Source organism: Prionailurus viverrinus, chromosome B1 (genome assembly GCF_022837055.1).
Source record: "Prionailurus viverrinus isolate Anna chromosome B1, UM_Priviv_1.0, whole genome shotgun sequence".
Classification (NCBI taxonomy): Eukaryota; Metazoa; Chordata; class Mammalia; order Carnivora; family Felidae; genus Prionailurus; species Prionailurus viverrinus.
Window position 1 is genome coordinate 21,239,130 of NC_062564.1, and position 20,995 is coordinate 21,260,124.

The 20,995-nt window shown below is 36.8% G+C and overlaps 1 protein-coding gene across 3 annotated transcripts in view; it reads right to left on the bottom strand.

The window, feature by feature from the left end:
• Positions 1-20,995, bottom strand: part of VPS37A (VPS37A subunit of ESCRT-I) — a 56,023-nt gene that overhangs the window by 19,456 nt on the left and 15,572 nt on the right. For all 3 annotated transcript variants that reach the window (XM_047854830.1, XM_047854829.1, XM_047854831.1), the window contains 5 exons: positions 16,184-16,258; positions 14,196-14,310; positions 13,491-13,591; positions 3,746-3,971; positions 1,920-1,990 (listed from right to left, as the gene is read on the bottom strand). In XM_047854830.1, the coding sequence (XP_047710786.1) occupies positions 1,920-1,990; positions 3,746-3,971; positions 13,491-13,591; positions 14,196-14,310; positions 16,184-16,258 (588 nt within the window). The remainder of the gene's footprint in view (positions 1-1,919; positions 1,991-3,745; positions 3,972-13,490; positions 13,592-14,195; positions 14,311-16,183; positions 16,259-20,995) is intronic.

Below are 20,995 nucleotides of genomic sequence, written 5' to 3' on the forward strand. Positions count from 1 at the left end.
ATTTGCAACCTTTAACAAAATAACGGAGAGCTAATAATTTAGATGTTTCAACCTGTCTCAGTCTTAATGTCACTAAAAATAGGGCAACCAGACATCATTGTTGCGTTATATAAATGATGTAAAAGGAAGTATGTACTAATTATAAGTATTCTTACCAAAGGAATTGAACCTAAATCTTTTTTTTTTCACCACTGAGGTATAATTGGCATATAACAAACATTGTGTATGGTTAAGGTGTACAGCTCAATAATTTGATAAAACTGAACCTAAGTCTAATTAAAACTCTATATCTAGCTACCAACAGAAATAGGGAAATAGAACATTTCACTGGTACTACAACGATGCAATTAGGCAAAAACAGGATATAGGAAATTCTATAAGCCAAATAACCAATTTCTTCAACAAATATATAACAACATGACATGTATATAACTTACATTACCACATATATGTGTTTACATGTGTATATGTGTGTGTATGTGTGTGTGTATATATATACATGTATATATATACATATATACATGTATATATATGTATATATGTATATATATATATATATATGTATATACACACACACACACACATATATACTGACAAAAATGGGGGGAATGGTTCACAACTAAAAAAAAACATAATAAATATAGTAATCAAATATAATAGGTAAACCTTGTTTTGATCCTGATTCACCTAAACTACCAACGAAGAGATTTAATTATTAAGATCCTGGGGTAATGAGATACTATTAAAGAATTATCATTAATTTTGTTAAGTATGATGATATTGGGGTTATGGTAAACACAAAGTCCTTACCTGGTAGAGAAATTTAGTAAAGAACTGAGTAAAAATGCTATGTTTGGGATCTGGTTTAAAATAATTCTGACCCATACCCACACTTCCCAAAAAGGGCTACAAGGGTATATGATGCAAGACAAGCAAAGAGGTTCACCTTTTTGTATTTGTGACATTTTCATAATAATTTTTTTTAAAAGAAGGAAGAAAAAAAAGAATCCTTTATAACATGGGAAAAATAACAGTATCTACTTTATGGGGTTGCTGTAAACATTACAGTGCTTAGAAAACCTTAACATGTATGTAATATAATATAAATCTTCACTGACTATTATCAGCAGAAAATAATAAATCACTACTTCCTAAAAATGACTGTGAAACACTGAGTCAATTATGGTAAACATTTTTTTTTTTTTTAACTGTAGGATTTCTCATGGGTATCTGGCTGTACATCCCTGGTAGGAGATGTCCCAAAGACAAAAAGAACTACAAAAACAGATTTTTAATTACATTCAGAAGCATTAGTAATAACAGCCTTATGCACATTATAAATCTTCAATGTGGTATAAAGGATGTAATGTTTCCCAAAGTTGAGTGGCCACAAAACAATTTTTCATGAAGTGTCTGAGAGAAGCAGTGTTCCATGAAAAATAGGACCTTAAACTTGAATAGTACAAATTTATTTCCCATCAATTTGAATACAATTTGGCTTGTAAAAACACTGTGCTATTACTTTATGAGAACATTAATATGTTTCTCTATGTACAAAGTTCTACCTACAAAAGGAACAATGAGAAGGTCTAAAATAGGCCAAGAAATATTTGAAATCGCTGGAGATCATGTACTGAGAAATAATTTTCACAATAACCTAAGCCACAAAAGAGAAAGGACATTGTTATCCTGGAAACTATTATATCATTCCCAGTATCTAGAAAAATCCCTGGGTACATAGTCAATAAATACAAACTACGAGACATAAAACTGATTTATAAAACTTTCCCACTAAGACAACCACAATACAGAAATAGTGAAGATAAAAACAACCCAAAAAACCCTTTAACATGGATATGACAATGATGATCTGGTCAAATAGACAATGAATACTAATGTTACTCTCCCAAGATTTTTACCTTAGTTCTGAGAGTTCTGGAAATGCATCAGGGACGTCCGGCATCTTGTAACCAAAACCATTTTGGCTTATCTAAAGAGAGTTTGAAATGGTATTAAACTTTAGCCATCTTTTTGACTGCTCCTATTTACTTATAAATGTAATTTTTAATGGATCACATCTTACAATTATCACCTTCATCTTCTCATCTTCGCACTTCACATTGTCCTTATTTTTCCCCCTCCTTTTTTTTTTAAAGTTTATTTATTTTGAGAGAGAGAAAGAATGTGGGCAGAGGGGAGCAAGGGGCAGAGAGAGAGAGGGCACGAGAGAGAATCTGCTCTGTCAGCATACAGCCTGATGCAGAGCTTGAATTCATGAACTGGGAGATCATGACCTGAGCCAAAGTTGGACCTTTAACCGACTGAGTCACCCAGGTGCCCTTCTCTTCTTTCTTTCTTTTCTTATTTTTCAGCATACCTTGTATATATAGGGTTAATTTTTTTTCTTTCGTGGGATCATGTAAGTACCTGTGTTAGCTCTTTCCTGGGCAAGTATATGACTATTAAATAAAACACTTAACTGCATCTGTAACAAGTGCAGAGAATTATCTGTGGATTTTACTGCTACATAAGAATACATTTGTCTCATCTGAAAGATACTGAATATAAACAAAATTTAGTAAATTGGCAAAAGTCTGAATAGTTGCATAACTAAGTTCCACAAGACAGTAGGGGAGATAACAGGCAATCTGTTATTTAAATTAAAACAACTTTTTAAAATTGAGGATCCTTGGAAAGTTCTCTTGTAATTTTGTTTATACTAATTTGAGTATTACTATGGGTGAGACTCACTGAAGGCTAAAATGAAGGTTTTTAAATCATTTTATATGTTTTATTCACATAGTCTCTCAATAACATCCCACATGGTAACAGTTACCACTTAATTTTTTTTTAATGTTTATTTAGTTTTGAGAGACAGAGACAGAATGCACATGGGTTAGGGGCAGAGAGAGAGGGAGACAGAGAATCCGAAGCAGGCTCCAGGCTCCGAGCTGTCAGCACAGAGCCCAACGCGGGGCTCGAACTCACGAGCTGCGAGATCATGACCTGAGCTGAAGTCGGACGTTCAACTCACTGAGCCACCCAGGCGCTCCCAGTTACCACTTAATTTAAGAAAAAAATTTTTAAACCAGTGAGACACTTGAAGCCCTTAGCAAGGTAGAGAGCAGACCCTCCACGGTCTGAGACCTACTTCTCTTTCATGATCAGTTCTCGTGCCTTCATGTCTATTTCCTCTATCTCTAGAGAGATCTATTAAATGCAGTTTCACAAGAATGCAATTTGGTTTATGCCTCCAAGACTTTGTCAATACTATTGCCTTTTCACAGAAAACTTTACATAACCCCTCTCATTCTGACAAATTCATTACCATCTGTCAAAATCTGGCCTCAAACATAAACAAATACATTCACTTATCTGCCCCATTTTAATTGAGCACCTACTATGTGTATCAGGGGGGTGGTTTGAGGCACTAAGGACAAAGTGGTGAAAAAGCAGAAACACATTTTTTATAAAAGCATCGCTTCTAGTTCTACCTCAGTTTCTAGGAGTACTGTATCTTCACCGCAATTCCAAACTACCTCTTCTACTCTACTGGAAGTTTCATATTTGCAATTATTTGATAATTTGCTGGTCACTTCTGAGTTTGTTACTTGAGCTGAAAATGCGATTTAATCTTTTTATCTTTTGTGCTTTACTTAGTGGCTGCCACAAGAAGGCATATGATAAATATTTGTTGACTGGACAATCTCAAGGATACAAAATGTAGAAAACTGAAGATACCCACCGGTGCTGAAGTGTCTGTTGTGGGAACAGGTAATGGCAGATTTGAAAGGACGCCAAAAGAAGGAGCAGCGGGTTTGGCTGTTGTGTAACTTGTTGTTGAAGAAGAAATAGTGTCAGCAACAGACAAAGAAGTGATGGTCCTGTTAGCTTCTTGTGGCGGATATGGAGGAAGAAATGGAAAACCCTGAGATGCGTAAGGAGGCATCCCACTTGGATTACTGTATAGGCTAAAAAGAAAGACAGAAAAAAACATTAGATTAGACATTAGGGGTAAACCTATAAAACTATCCCCACATGGTTCTAAATAACAATGGCCATGCAACAGAGATAGAATCTTGTTACTATAATCATATAACCGACTTAAAATATTATATAAACTGATAAAATATGACGCCACCCCAATAAATATGGTTTCCATGAAAAAGCACAATGTTTTAGAAAACATAATATTCAACTAGTCAGAGAAGAAGTGAACAGACAGGCTCTTTTTTGAGTTTGGAGCATTCCGTTAGCATTAATCACTATCTTCATAAGAAGAATGGAGGACGTTTAACCCAGAAAACGTATTCAAGACAGGTTGCTTGGATCGTAGCTCTCATTTTATCTGGAAAAATATGACTGACAGTCATGACTGCTTTTCTAAAAGATTTCAAAGGAAAATAGTTAAGTGCAGAGAAGAGCTGCTAAAAACAAATATAAAACATAACTCATTTTATTGCGCTTCACAGATACCGTATCTTTTAAAAAACTAAGTGTTTGTGACAACCATGCATCGAAGTAAGTCTAGTGGCACTATTTTCCTAACAGCATCTGCTCATTTCATACGTTGGCATCACATTGTCATAATCCTTGCAATATTTCAAACTTTCTCATTATTATTGTTGTTATGGTGATCTGTGATCAGTGACCTTTGATGTTACTATGGTAACTGTCTTGGGGTGCCATGAAGTGCACCCATATAAGACAATGAACTTGGGGCGCCTGGGTGGCGCAGTCGGTTAAGCGTCCGACTTCAGCCAGGTCACGATCTCGCAGTCCGTGAGTTCGAGCCCCGTGTCGGGCTCTGTGCTGACAGCTCAGAGCCTGGAGCCTGTTTCGGATTCTGTGTCTCCCTCTCTCTCTGCCCCTCCCCCGTTCATGCTCTGTCTCTCTCTGTCCCAAAAAAAAAAAAAAAAAAGACAATGAACTTAACTGATAAATGTGTGTGCTCTGACTGTGCCACTGGCAGGCTGGTCCCCATCTGTGTCCCTCTTCCCTGAGATGTAATATTAAAATGAGGCCAATTAATAATCCTACAATGGCCTCTTAAGTGTTCAAATGAGAGCCACAGGTCTTTTACTTTAAATCAAAACCTAGGAATGATTGAGCTTGGTGAGGAAGGTGTATCAAAAGCCAAGACAGGCAAAAAGCTATGCCTCTTGGGCCCAACAGCCAAGTTGTGAATGGAAAGGAAAGGTTCTTGACAGAAATTAAAAGTCCTATTCCAGTGACACACGAATGAAAAGAAAATGAAACGGACTTAGTGCAGATGTGGAGAAAATGTTAATGGTTTATACAGAAGGTCAAACCAGCCGTAACATTCCGTTAAGCCAAAGCCTAACCCAGAGGAAGGCCCTAATGCTCTTCAGTTCTACGAAGGCTGAGAGAGGTGAGGAAACTGCATTAGAAAAGTGGGAACTCGGCAGACTTGGGGTCGTGAGGTTTAAGGAAAGAAGCCTTCTTCGTAACATAGAAATGCAGGGTGAAGCAGTTAGTGCTGATATAGAAGCTGCAGCAAGTTACTGAGAAGATTGAAAATAATACAGGTGGCTACACCAAAGAATGGATTTTCAATGCAGACAAAACAGCTTTCTGTTGGAAGAAAATGCCATCTATGACTTTCTAAGGTAGAGAAAAGAAGTTGATGCCTGGCTTCAAAGGTCCAAAGGACAAGTTGACTCTCCTGTTGGGGGCTAATGCAGCAGGTGATTTTAAATCACCATTCAAAAAAATCCTAAGGCCTTTTAAGAATTAGGTGAAATCTGGATAGAGAGTTAAGATGGAAGAGTTGTATGGAGACTTTGAGCTTGTCTCATCCCTGAAACACAGATCAGCATCAAACAATTTTGAACACCGAGGAAAATGATCTGAGGATTAATCCAACAATCTGTGTAATGTGAGCCAGAGAACTTGGCAGGTACATGGTACAGAGAGGTGAATTGGGCGAGAGAAAAACCATGGAGCCATAGAGGGTAGGGAACCATATTCGCGCAGAGAGGACAGAGAGACAAAGAGAAAGAAGAGTGCAGCGCGCTGAAATGAAGGAAGAATACAGCTGGAGGGAAAGAGAGAAATAAAGAGTGAAAGCACTCACAGGGGACTGCACAAGAAACCTGTTCCTCAAAGCCACTGATGGGGAGAAAGGAGAGGGTTTCAATAGGGCCAGGATTCTAGAAATAGTGGAGCACAGAGGCTGAAGTTTCGGAGCTCAGGGCCTGGAGGTGCTCTGGTGAGGAAGCAGGACCAATCCCCAGGAGCAGGCAGTGGGGTCTGAGGGTTCCGTGTGCCACACAGGGAGAAGCAGTTGCCCTACCTGCAATGAACTGCATACTGCCATACGTTTTCCCCGAGGGCAAGAGTCCCAGCAGACCCCAGAGTGCTGCCACATTTACTGATATTGGAACAGAGATGCCAGAGTGCAGCAAAACCTGGCGCCAGCTGTGTGTTGTGATTTACCGTAAACTCTGAGCCTCTGCCACTGCGTGATCGGGCAAATGTTTTCTGGGACAAGACGGCACCTGGCCATTGCTTGATCGGACCCTTCCCCCAGAGAATCAGCATGGGTCCAAGTAGGGAGGGTCTCTGAAGTGTGGGTTTTGAAACGCAGTCCCATGTGAGATAAAACTCTAGGAGACAGCTTGGACACAGACAGGGTAAAGGCGGGGAGTGGACAGAAACCTGGGGCAAAGGAGCAGTGCTTGAATGTGTGTCTGTAAGAGCACAAAATGCCCATGCCAGAGACTAAAGAGCTGGGTGAAGCCATTTCCGCCTTTAGTGCACACGTATACATACTTATGAGCTAAGCAGTGCCACCAAATGGACAATGGAGCCGTTACACCAAACCCCACCCATTTGTAGTCTCCAGGCACATGCCCCAGAAGAGCAGCACAAATCCCTTCAAACTGCTTGGTCTACTGTTCCTTTTCTTTGCTTCTGTTTTTGCCTCTGTTGTTTTCTTTTTTCTTCCATTTTTTTTTCTCTTTCTCGGGTAAAAAGAGTTCTATTTTCTCTTGAAAATTTTGATACTACTTTATTTTATTCCATTTTAATATTTAAAAAAATTTTTTAACTTTTTTTCCTTTCTCTTTCTTCTCTTTCCTATCAAGCTTCTTTCAAAAAACAGAATGAAACATACCTGGCATTGGCTTCCTGTATTTGATTTTGTTTTGTTAATATTTTTTTAATTTTTACTTTTTATTTTTTTATTTTTTTATTTTTTAAATTTTTTTAATGTTCATTTATTTGAGAGAGAGAGAGAGAGAAAGAGAGAGCGTGAGTGGGGGAGGGGCAGAGAGAGAGAGGGAGACACAGAATCGGAAGCAGGCTCCAGGCTCTGAGCCATCAGCCCAGAGCCCGACGCGGGGCTCGAACTCACAGACCGCGAGATCATGACCTGAGCCGAAGTCGGACGCTCAACCGACTGAGCCACCCAGGCGCCCCACTTTTTATTTTATTGTTTTTCTTCTCCTAAAATGACAAGACAGAGGAATTCACCCCAAAAGAAAGAACAGGAAGAAATGATGGCCAGGGATTTAATCAACACAGATGTAAGTAAGATGTTGAACTACAATTTTAAACCATGATTATAAGAACACTAGCTGGGGTTGACAAAAGTATAGAAGACACCAGAGAATCCCTTTCTGAAAAAAAAAAAGAACAAAAATCTAGTCAGGGAAAATTAAAAATGCTATAACCGAGATGAAATATTGAATGGATGCTGTGATCTATGAAGCAGAGCAGTGAATCAGTGATATAGAAGATAAAATTACAGAAAACAATGAGGCAAAAAAGAGGAAAAATGGGCAAAATATCGTAACATAAAACTTAGAGAACTCGACGACTTATTAAAAAGGAATAACGTTTATATCATAGGAGTCTCAGAAGATGAAGAGAGAGAAAAAGGGACAGAAGATATATGTGAGCAAATTAGAGTAGAAAACTTTCCTAATCTAATAAAGGGCACAGACCTCAAATTCCAAGAACAGAGAACTCCCATTAGGTTCAACAAGAATTGACCATCAACAAGGCATATTGTAGTGACATTTACAAAATACTTACCAATTTAAATGCATTTTATTTATTTTTCTTGTCTGATTGCTGTGGCTAGCATTTCCAATACTATGTTTATTAAATAAAACTAGTGACAGGACATCCTTGTTTTGTTCCTCATTTTAAGGGAAAAGCTCTCAGTTTTTCACTACCGAGTATGCTATTAGTTGTGGGCTTTTCATATATGGCCTTTATATTTCGTGGTATGTTCTCTCTAAATCTACTTTGTTTAGAATTTTTTTCTCATGTATGGATGTTATGCTTTGTCAAATTATTTTTCTACATCTACTGAAATGATCATATCATTTTTTATCCTTCCTCTCAGTGATATGATGTACCATATTGGTGGAGTTTTAAATATTGAACCACCCTTGCATCCCAGGAATAATGCCACTTGATCGTGGTGAATGATTTTTTAATGTATTGTTGGATTTGGCTAGCTAGTAGTATTTTATTAAAGATTTTTGCATCTATGTTCTTCAGAGGTTAGTTCACTTTTTTGTGGTGTCTTTTTTCTGGTTTTCTGATCAGCCAAATGCTGGCCTCAGAGAATAAATTTGGAATCTTTCCTTCCTCATGTATTTTGTGGAATAGTTTGAGAAGAATATGTATTAACTCTTCTTTATATGTTTTGTAGAATTTGCCTGTGAAGTCAACTGGTCCTAGATTTTTGTTTGTTGAGTTTTTTGATTACTGATTCAATTTCCTTGCTAGTAATTCATCTGTTCAAATTGTCTGTTTCTTCTTATTTCAGTTTTTGTAGGTTATATGTTTCTAGGAATTCATTTGTTTCTTCTAGGTTGTCCCAATTTGTTGGCAAATAATTTTTCATAATATTCTCTTACAATTGTTTGTATTTCACTCATTTGTTATTTTGTTTATTTGGGTCCTTTCTCTTTTTTTGGATGAGTCTGGCTAGAGGTTTATCAATTTTATTGATTTTTTTCCAAAGACCCAGCTCTTGGTCCTGGTTTCATTGATCTTTTTTACTGTTTTTTTGTTTGTTTTAGTTTCTGTATTATTCACTTCTGTGCTAATCTTTATTATTTACTTCTTTCTTCTGGTTTTGGGTTTACTTAATTCATTTTTTTTTTTTAGCTTCATTAAATATGTTAAGTTGTTTGAGATTTTTCTTCCTTCTTGTGGCAATCTGTACTGTTATAATCTTCGCTCTTAGAACCACTTTTGCTGCATCCCAAAGACTTTGGATCATTATGTTTTCATTTTCATTTGTTTCTATGTAATTTTTAATTTCTTCGATTTCTTATTTGACCCATTCATTGTTTAGTAGCATGTTATTTAACCTCCATGTATTTGTACTTTTTCCAGACCTTTTTTTTGTGGTTGACTTCTAGTTTCACAGCATTGTGGTCTGAAAAGAGGCATGTTATCAGTTCAATCTTTTCAAATTTGTTGAGACTTGTTTTGTGGTCTAATATGTGTTCTAGTCTAGAGAATGTTTCATGTGCACTTGAAAATAATATGTATTTTCCTGCTTTAGGATGGAATGTATCTATCTGTTAAATTCATCTGGCATAGTGTGTCATTCAAAGCCACAGTTTCTTTGATTTTCTATAGATGATATGTCCATTGATTTTAGTGGGGTGTTAAGTCCCCCACTATTACTGTACTAGTATCATTTAGTTCCTTTTTGTTTGTTGTTAACTGTTATGATTTGGGTGCTTCCCTGTTGGGTCCATAAACATTTATAACTGTTATATCCTCTTGTTGGGAAGTCCCCTTTATTATGATATAGGACCTTCTTTATCTCTTGTTACAGTCTTTGTTTTAATGTCTATTTTGTCCAATATAAGTATTGCTACTCCAGCTTTCTTTTGACCATGTTTCTCCAACCCCTCACTTTCAATCTGTTGGTATCTTTATTTTTTTTTAATGTTTATTTATTTTTGAGACAGAGAGAGACAGAGTATGAATGGGGGAGGGTCAGAGAGAGGGAGACACAGAATCCAAAGCAGGCTCCAGGCTCTGAGCTGTCAGCACAGAGCCCAATGCGGAGCTCGAACTCACGGACTGTGAGATCATGACCTGAGCTGAGGTCGGACGCTTAACCGACTGAGCCACTGAGACGCCCTGTTGGTGTCTTTAGGGCTGAAATGAGACTCTTAGAGGCAGCAGATACATGAGTCTTGTGTTTTTATCCATTCTGTCACCCTATGTTTCTTGGGGTAGTTAGTCGATTTACATTCAAAGTAAGTGTCAATTGTATATGTATTCATTGCTATTTTGTTACTTGTTTTGTAGTAGTGTCTATAGTTTTTCTCTGATCCTTTCTTGTCTTGCTGTTTCCTAGTTTGCTGGGTTTTTTTTTGTGTGTGTGATATGCTTGGATTCCTTTCTCCTTATTCTTTGCTCATTACTTTCTTTTTAATGTTTATTTTGAGATAGGGTTGAGGGATAGAGAGAGAGAGAATCCCAAGCATGCTCCATGCTGTCAGCTTGAGGCCCAATACAAGGCTCAATCCCACCTACCAACAGATCACGACCTGAGCCAAAATCAAGAGTTGGAAGCTTAACAGACTGAGCCATCCAGGCACCCCATCTATTATTGGTTCTTAATTTGTGGTTATACAAAGCATAGGTTTAAAGGACATCTTCTGGATATAGGAGTCTATATTAAGTTGATGGTTGCTGACGTTTGAACCCACTTACTCCTCTCCCCCACATGTTTTAGGTATATGGTATCATATTTTACATCCTTTTGTGATCCCTTGACTGATTTTTACAAATATACTTATTTTTCGTATTTGTGGTCTTTCTTTTCTACTCAGAGGGTTCCTTTTAATATTTTTTGTAGGGCTGGTTGAATAGTCATGAATTCCTTTCGTTCTTGTTTGTTTGAGAAACGATTTCTCCTACTATACTGAATGATAGACTTGCTGGATAAAGTATTCATGGCTGCAGATTTTTCCCTTTCACCACTTTGAATATATCATGCCGCTCCCTCTGGCCTACAGGGTTTCTGCTGAAAAATCCAGATACCCTTATGGGTTTTCCCTAGTATGCAACTGTCTTCTTTTCTTTTGCTGCTTTGAACATTATTATCTCTTTCTCACTACTTTCTGCCATTTTAATTACTATGTCTTGGTATGGATCTCCTTGAGTTGATTTTTAGAGGGGATCTCTATGCTTCCTGGGTCTGGAAGTCTGTTTCCTTCTGCAGATTAGGGAAGTTTTCAGCTATTATTTCTTCAAATAAATTTTGTCTCCCCCACCCCCTTCTTCTTCTGGAATCTCTACAACGTGAATATTCTTATACTTGACAGTCATTGAGTTCCCTAAGAGTAGTCCCAATTTGCATCAATTTTTTTTCTTTCATTTGTTCAGCTTGGTTACTTTCCATTACTCTCTCATCCAGATCATTAATTTGTTCTTCTGCTTCATCTATCGCATTATATATTCCAATAAGTCCATTTTTAATTGCACTTATTGTGTTCATCTCTCAGTGGTTCTTTTTTATCTCTTTGTTAAGGGTCTGATGGCCTCCACTCTTCTCAAGGCCAGCAAGTATCTTCACGATCAATACTTCAAATTCTCTAACATGCCTACTACTCATATCCATTTTACTTAGGTTTCCTGCTGTGGTTTGGTCTTGTTCTTTCATTTGGGACATATTTCTCTGTCTCCTCATTTTGTCTAACTCTCCATGTGCTAGGAAGGCCAGCTACATCCACGAGATCCTGCAGTGTCTTGCAGTGCAGTGCCTCCTGTTCCTCAGGACCTGGCACTCGGGTGGGGGGGGGGGGGGCGTGCCTCTGTGTGTTGTGTGTGCCCTGTTGTGTTCCTGCCACTTTTCCCTTCAGTCCAGTTTTCTGCAGTGGCTTTCTTGGTCTGCTGTGGGTAGTGTTTGGTCCCAGGGGAGTGAAGTGCACTGGTCTGCCTGCTAAATAAGGCCTGGAGCCTCTGCTGTGGGGACTGAGATGGCCTAAGTGCTAAGTGGACCTGCATAGAGTGCTTGGGCAGGGCAGGCACTTTTAACATGTTTTGCTTTAGGCTTTTGCAGCAAATGCCTTAGGCTTTTGTGTATTGGGGTGCTGGCAAGGGCTGTGCAGTTCTTCTGGGGGAGGGACCTCACAGTGCTGGGGACTGAAGCAAGTGTGACTGGTGAGGGCATATCCAATGAAGCATGGGGCGGCAGGCCCTGGCATAAGCAAGTTACATAGCAAGTGTTGGTGCCACACTGGTTCCCACAGCTGTGTTTAAGCTGAGGGGACGGGCAGAGAAAAGACATGTGCTAGCTCCTTTTTTCCTAAGTGGGGCGGGGGTGGGGGGTCCCGAGATTCCTGTTTCTCTGGACAAACTCTGTGATGAGTAAATCACTCTACCTTCTGTGTGCCCCAGGCATTTTTCAAATTGCTGAATCTGTGCTGTTTCTGTTCAGGATGTTTGGAGTGTTGCCTCTTTAAAGGCCAGAACTCAGCTTCCTAAGGACCTCTGGGTTCTCCCAGAACACAGCACAGATTTTTACAATACCAGGCTTTATGTCCCACTGGTTGTAAGGGACTGCATACATTTTTGCATATAGGAGAGAAGTAAATTCTTGTTGCCAGAAGAACTGTGGCATTTTGTATTTTCAAAACATCTACAGATAGATTTCTTGACCTTTGCCACTCTATCAAGAGATGGGAGTCTAGTCTCCACCCCTTTGAACCTGGATGGGACTTTGTGACTGACTTTAACTGCCAGATGTGAAAATTAAGTGAGCCTTCAGAGTATTTCAATCCCTGGATTTGCAACCACAACAGTTAATGCAAAAGATGAAACAAAGATGAGCTGTCTCTAGTAGTCTCTAATCAAACTGCAGATTCACAAGGAAAATACATGTTTGTCAAGGTTTGATGATGTGTAAAAACGATTTGAAAGGTATTTTTCAAAGCTGCTGAAAGATGTGGAAAATTAAAAAGATAAAATAACCAATGGAAACACAGAATTATCATCTCCAAAAAAAAAAGCAAAAAGTTGTATCATAAAAGAAATGTAATCATGACCAAGTACATGACTTAGCAACAGGGAATATTTCCAGAATCAAATTAATGAAAATATCAAACATGAAATTTAAGTAAAAATCATGACCTCAATCACTGAGAGGCTGGAAGGAAAGGAACGTTTGTGAAAGATAAAGTCTCATCAATCATAACAGAAGGCTGATACACCTAAAATGAGAGAATTAAGAGATGTATGTTTATATTATATTTACGTTATTCAGAAAGATGAAGGTAAATATTGGAGAAGCAGCTAAAAGAAGAAAACGCAGCTGCCTCTGAAAAGTATAAATTTGTCTGTGTGAAGGTGGGAATGTGGAAAAAAAGAGAACTGCCTTTTAACATCATTTGAAATTTTAAACTGTATTATGTGCACTTTGATAAAAATAAGTAAAAATAAATATATACATATAGGTTTTTTGTTACAAATATACTTACTATGAAAATGCTGTTGAAGAAGGAGCTAAAACTGGAGGATTCTTCCAAAACTCATCCAATAGACTCTGAATAATTTTTCCAAGATCTGAATGCATTGTAAACTGAAAGTAACAGTATACAGGAAGATTAAAATCACTTTCAGAGTAAGTCTTATTAGGATAATGTCATCCTAAAACTTAATCTTAAATCCCCTTCTGCAAGTCAGGAAGTAAATGAAAAACAAAGGATACTGTGTCAAATGACCATATGAGCAATCTACAACTTATAATATTTTCCTATACACTCGATGCCATAAATCAGGTTAAAAATCTATTTAACCATTAATGGAGCTACAATATTTCCACACTTTTTAAAATAATTTTAAGATTCAATGATAAATACTAAGAGTACATATAAGTTACAGTTCCTCACATTAATCAATTATTTATGTATCCTAAGAACTTGGAGGCATATTTGAATTTTATCCTCTCCTGACAACTATGGAAGATCTACTATGAACCAAAGTTCTAAGATCAACAGGTCCTCATCACAGAAAAACAAATAACTTTCAAATCAATATTATCTATTAGATATAGTGACTTTTTTTTTCTCCGAATTGTACTGATTCCAAATGAGATTTTAAATGCATTTTAGATTTCTGAATATACAGCAGAAAAGTAATACACCTGTTATACTACTCTGAAATAAATTATACTATATACATACGTTGTTTACTAATGGAGAGGTAACATAGACTCCTTGTTTATCCATTAAGTGATGTCGTATTGGTGGATAAACACTGATCACTGGTTTTTCCTGAGGAAACTGTGGAGGGAGCAATCTGTTCAATGTAGAACAGATGAAAAACAGAAAGACAAGGGTTATGTTATATAGTCATTAATGCTAAAACAAACTTAGTTAAAAGCAAATTAAATTTTCATACTTTAATTTGAATTAATTATTCACAGTAGTAAGTGCTCTCTTATGGTTGTTGATTGAAAATATACAAAAGGATCTACTTTGGCAGCAATATCATAAAGTAATTCAATATAGTAAAACCTTCTTAATGTGGAATATGGATACCCTGAGTTATAGAATATTCTTTACACCAAGTCAATTAATTGCTTTCAAACACAACAAATCAAGCTACGTAAAATCTCAGATAAAAGTCAGATCAGGTTATTTGTACGAGGTGAACCACAGTAACCCAGTCTGGCTATCAGCTGGACCACAGTTTCTGTCCATATAATTTCCTCGTGGTTTTCCTACTTTTGAAATACTGCCAAGAATTATTTCACTATCTACTGAATTTTTAAAGAGTGAATAGATAAAAGCCAAAGTACTACAATTAAAACACTGTAGCTGTCATCATGCCTTGGTTCTATAAAGCTCTCTTCTAATTGTCCCCATTAACACATCTCTCCCAAGTCTGAGGTCAATCACATGGTTTCAAGTAAAGAACAGTAAACTCTCAAAAAAAAAAAAAAAAAAGGGTGAAAATCTCAACCTTTCTGAACTACCACAAATTTAAAATCAGAGATCGAAGTCTTAAAAAATGGGATTTTACTGGATATGGATACTGATTTCCAAACCTCTCAAAGAAGAATATGTCCCTTTAAACGGTGTCTCTGTTCGCCTGCTGGCTCAGGTAACTATTTATTTTATAGCACTGTCAAAAAGAAAACTGGGTCCTTTTTGGCTTTTCCTACTAAAGCATATGGGGGACAAAACTACTTCATTTATATAAAGACGTTAAAGTAGTTTGGTAAAAAAGGCAATGAATGGTCTTTGAAGCACAACCAATCTGGGTTTGTAATCCTGACTATGCTGTTCACTACCTATGTGTCTGTAATTTGCCCAATTTGCAGGACTGTTGTGAGGATTCAAAAAGCTCCCCTATATCAAGATAACCCAGCATCATGCTTGGGACTGTTATACGTTCACACTTTCATTCACTTATTCAACTAGGATTTAACAAGGCCTTTTCTGTGCTGGCATTGTGCTAGACGGTGAGAATATGAAGATGAATAAGCCATGCTTCTTGTCTTCCAGTTAAGTGCTTCTTACCCACAAACACCTGCTCCAGCACCCAGCCCCCTACTGCAATCTGAGAAAGTAGTAACTTAATACTTTCATGCTGAAGACTAATAACTGCACTTATGGTTAAATGGGGAATTCAGCAATCATCCTGTCCAATCTTTTCTCTCACGAAGAAAATTTTTAACTTGATTTTTTTTTCTTTAATCAGCAGATCAAATTGAGCCTTGAACTTTCTGGCTGATGTAGTGTATCTGTTGCTGAAAACTAGACTATTTTAACTCGTTTTTGATATAAAGCTGAATAGATCTCTAATGGTTTTCGATACACAATCCCTTTGATTGTCCTTATCATTCTTTCTTTCAGCCTACCTCCAGCTAAAACTTTAGTGCAAATCAATAAAAATAATTATAGTACTAAAGATCATTACATCTTTTTATTGCATTTCTTTCTTCTTGTGTAGTTTTTTCTTACAGCAATATCATTATAATGATGTCTTTAAAAAATTTTTGTTTCACGAAATTGCATTAACTTTTTTAGAAGTTACAGTTACTAGAAAGGGAAAGGTTTAAGCAAGTTTACTTTAAGCAATTTACGTCTAATAACTAAGAAACAAAATAATGAAAAGACTTTTAAACACACTATTACGTAAAAATATAGGATACAATTCTACTCACATATTAATGTTAATTGTCAGGTTGTTTACGGTGAATGGCAACCTGTATTCCACATCTTTCTGTATTTCAGCTATACTGTAAGAGAAAATTTGAGAGAAAAGTTTACCTGAAGTTACAAAACCATTAATGTTAAAAAGAATTTTATATGTTTTTAGAGCCTACTAAAACTATTAATTTTAATCACAGAATCTAGACAGCCAATATAACTCACATCTTTTTTTTTTTTTTTTAATGTTTGTTTATTTTTGAGACAGAGAGAGACAGAGCATGAACAGGGGAGGGTCAGAGAGAGGGAGACACAGAATCCGAAACAGGCTCCAGGCTCTGAGCAGTCAGCACTGAGCCCGACGCGGGGCCTGAACTCACGGACCGCGAGATCATGACCTGAGCCAAAGTCGGACGCTCAACCGACTGAGCCACCCAGGCGCCCCAATAACTCGCATCTTAAGGGAACAATTATCATAGAAAGATTTATCAAATAAGCAGGCAAAATATTCTGAGATATCCAAGTGTGTGTGGATACAGTGCAGATAGATGTTGAGGTAAAATAGCAAAGAAAAACTCCTATTAATACTAGATCGATTTACTATAATTTTATCTAATTCATCATTACTAGAAGCAACTGTTATCCTCTGGTTAACACAGGTTAATAAGACATCTGGGTTCTGATCGTAACTCTGCCACTATTCACCTATATAGACAGCTAGGGAAGTCTGGGTCTTAATATCTTAAACTTAAGTCTAGATAAGATGTCTCCTACAGTCTTATGACAGACTGCTGGCCATTTTCCTCCTGTTCTTCCTAAGAGAAGTCTAATTTTATTTTGAGTAGCAACATTCTAGCCTTTTTTGGCAGCTAGTTGTTGGTACAGACTTAACCTCCAAGATAGATATAGGGAGGTTGTAGGGTCAAACTACTAGGAAAGCATCTAAAAGAGGGGACAAAAAAAATGAGTAAGAGTCTATTTGCCCTTCCTGCCTGGACCTGATAGCTGCACTTCCAACAGCCATATTGGACCATGAGTGACGGTGAGAATGGAAGTCATATACTAGGGAGAGCTGAGCAGAAAGAAAGTCTTTAACGACTACGGTATTGTCAACTGAATTTCTTTTTTGTGAGAGGAAAAAGTTTTATCTTGTGTAAGTCAGTATTTTGGGAGTTTCTGCTGGTAGCAGCTGAATAGAACTGCCAACTAATATAATTTCCTTACACTTTAATGCTCTATACTTAGAATTAATTTATTATTAATTGTAGGGACACATTAATACAACTACAATCTAGCAACCAAATCTTTTGGAAGCTCACTTCAAGTCCTAATGAACATTCATAGTATTTCCAAAGGGAAAAATGTTAAGTAGTACTAATGAGTTAAAGTTAGGAAGAATCTTAATATTCAAAAAGGCATGAAACTTTTCCAAGCATTAATGCTACTAAAAGATCTAGCATTTACGTAATAATTTACTTTTTGTTCTTTTGATTGCTTCAACTAAAGCTCTGTACTCTGACATCCTATGGAATGGGGTTAGAATTGAGAAGAAGAAACAGCTGAGAAGAGACTCAAAAAGATATTCAGTATTAGGACTTAAACAGTGTTAGACAGGTTTTTCTTTGGGGTTCACGTCTGGACACTAGGATACTGACAACCTCCTCAGTTGTAGGAACACCGTATAATCAATTAAATGGCTTCAGTTTTCTATTCCTCTATATTATTTTAAGACCCGAAGGTGTAAGTGCTTCAAGGGAATGCTGGTCACAAAAGCATCCATCAGTTTTGAGCTAAGTAGAGCATCTTCAAGGTTAAAAGCATGACCTCCAAAGTGAGGCTTCCTGGGTTCAAATTCTCCCTCTAAACCATTTACTTGTGTGACTATATGCAAACTACTTATCTCTCAAATGGAAAACAGGGATGTTTAAAGTACCTATCTACCGAAAACATTTGTTAGATTAAACGAGAGAATACACGTAAAGCCCTCCACAAAATACCGTAATTGTTCAATACATGTTAACTATCATTAACTATGCATTTTGAACATGCATCACAGTTGCAGCCTGTTTACATTTATAGTACTGAAGTTTTAAGTCAGTTTTTCAGTGTACTTTTATAGAAAGGAAATAAATTTGATTAAAATAATTTTCACTTAATTAATTGGCTTAGAAGTGTTCAATTCATTGTCCTGATGATTAAAGTGTTGACATTATTATTAAGTTTTGGCAAATTTCCTACACAAATGAGGTATAATAGATAACTGAAAGCAATACTCGTAATATTAGTGAAAGCTGAACTATGAGTAAACAAATTCCAACACAAGTTAGTCATGGTAATTGTTGGAGTTCAGGACATACTACTTCAGCATCTTGATTATTTTCAGCCAAAGGAGTTTGAGAAAATACGAGAAGCAGGAATGTTACTCTAACCTCCTCCCTGCCCCATCCTTCTTCCTTGAAACATCATAAAACCCTCATATGACATATGCCCTTCTTATATCAAGAGGAAAGGAACATCCTTACCTCCAAAGACAAAGGGACACCAAGAAGAATAGTAACAAAGAAGCCTTGTGAAGCTGGCCCCCACCTTGTTTACTCCAATTACCTCATATTCTTTAACCCATCATATTCCTCCATTACTGTGCACTCTTAATCAAACCTAGCATAAAATACTTAGGTCTAACTATTTCTTTGGGTCCTCACTTCCTTTTTAAGTTTTCCATCTCATGTAAAACTTCTATTAAATAAGCTTATATACTTTTCTCCTGTTAATCTGTCAGTTTAATTTTCAGACCCAGCCAGATATCCTGAGAGAGTTGAGGACACCATTTTCCTCCCCTGCACTAGCTACATTAGACAATATGGCAAATATCTGTTTACTTAAGTAAAAGAAGAATCATTCCCTGAATATTCACAAATGTGATTTTTGAAGTTTTTGCTATTTTAAATAACTTTTAAAAAACTTATTTTAAAAATGATTCATTTTCATTGGGAAAAAACAAAAAGAACAAGCAAGGAGAACATAAAAATCAATCCACTAACACATTGGTATATAACCTAATCTTTCTATATTCAGAGCCTTATGTAAAATGCAACTGTACTGTCTACACAATTTGTAACTTGCTCTTCTTGAATCAGTAAATGCTATTTTACATTGTCTTTTTTTAAATGGCTGTATAATGTTTTACTATCATGTTTAATCTACTTTTTACCAATTATTGAGATTGTTTCTAGGTTTTACTATTATAAATCACACTTTGATAAACATTCTTTGCAGCCTTATCTTTCAGCTAACAGGCAGTAGCATTCTGGATATAAACACACACATATTTTAAAGTAATACTGTAATCACACTATAAGAGCAAATTTGAATGACCTTCCATTAATATTTTTATGTTCTAGGTTCTCTCAGACAAGTGAATTACTATGGTTTTCAAACTGAAACAACAAAGAACTCTGCTAGAATGTATGATCAAGTGGCATCCTCATTTCTTTGATAGTCCGTAAAACTATAAACAAATAGACCTTGAAATGCAATATAGGCACCAGTTATGGTAGAAAGATTCCTTTACAAAACAATCATTTATCTGACTATATTTTGGACTTTATATTTTGTGTACAGTTGGACTTCGTAAGACTTAGTTCAATCGAACAGCTACCATATAGCCACCATCTTGCAAAGAAACAAATACAGAAATATGTGTGGTCTTTGAAGGGGCGCACAGCATGAAGAAAAAATCAAGGGACTAAAAAAGACCAGTTCAAGCATGCATGTCCCAGTGCTGAGTAAATCAAGAAATGTTTACAAGTGAACCTTGCAAATAAAGGATGCAGATGCTTAAAGATGGTAGAGATTAGACAACTTCCCTTTCCCACCTAAATTTCTAGAAAATATCACAAAAGACTTTAAAAAAAAACCAAAGCTGTAACAGTGCTTTGCAAAGAGTAAGCAGAGAAGAAATTCTGAGGAATCCCTAAAACATAAAAAGATGGGATTAGATTTAAGGAAAAGGGTGACAATAAGGCAAAAGGCAAGAAAAAGTTAGTATATACAGGAACTAATGACAAACCCCCAAAACAAGACCAATGCAAAGCAGGAGTAGTCTGAAGGTCCTGCAAACCCTTGAAGAAAGTCAATGCAAACCCAGAGTGTGGAGGGCAGGGCAGAAACATTTCCCAGGGTAATGAATGGGAAGATGTGTGGAAGAGAAGGTAGGACAGATCACTCTCTTTTCCCTGCTTGTTCCAACCAACAGTCAGTCATCTCTGTATCTAGAACAACACGGTGAGGCAGCAGTGCCTTAGGAAGGTGCTGACTTCCAGGTAGCCTCCAACGCCCAAAGACAAATATCAGCTTGTCCCATCTTGGAGCAAATCATTCTTTTTTTATTCATCATCAGAGGCAGGCTATCATAAACAGAGTTCAATATCTACCAACAAGTCAACAAGAAATCTCCAATACAGAAATGAACACTTCAAAAGAGGTCTGAACAAAACAAAACCATGCAAGGCAGGCACCAAACTCAACAAGGCCCCAAATACAAAAACTTAAGGAAACAGAGTTAATTGAGCAAACAGAAGACTCTAAATTTCTGTAATTAATATTCTTAAAGTAACAAAAGAAAACAACACTTGCATTCACATACACACAACACAGTTGACATGAAAATGAAAAATTAAGAAACTGAAAATTTAAAATTAATAGCTCAAATAAATGGTTCAGCGCTCTGTTTGGAAAATGTTTCATACTACCTTCTCTTCTTGGAGAATACTGACACGTTTTTACATTTTGAAGGCTTTGGGAAATTCTAAAGCACTCGATTTTGT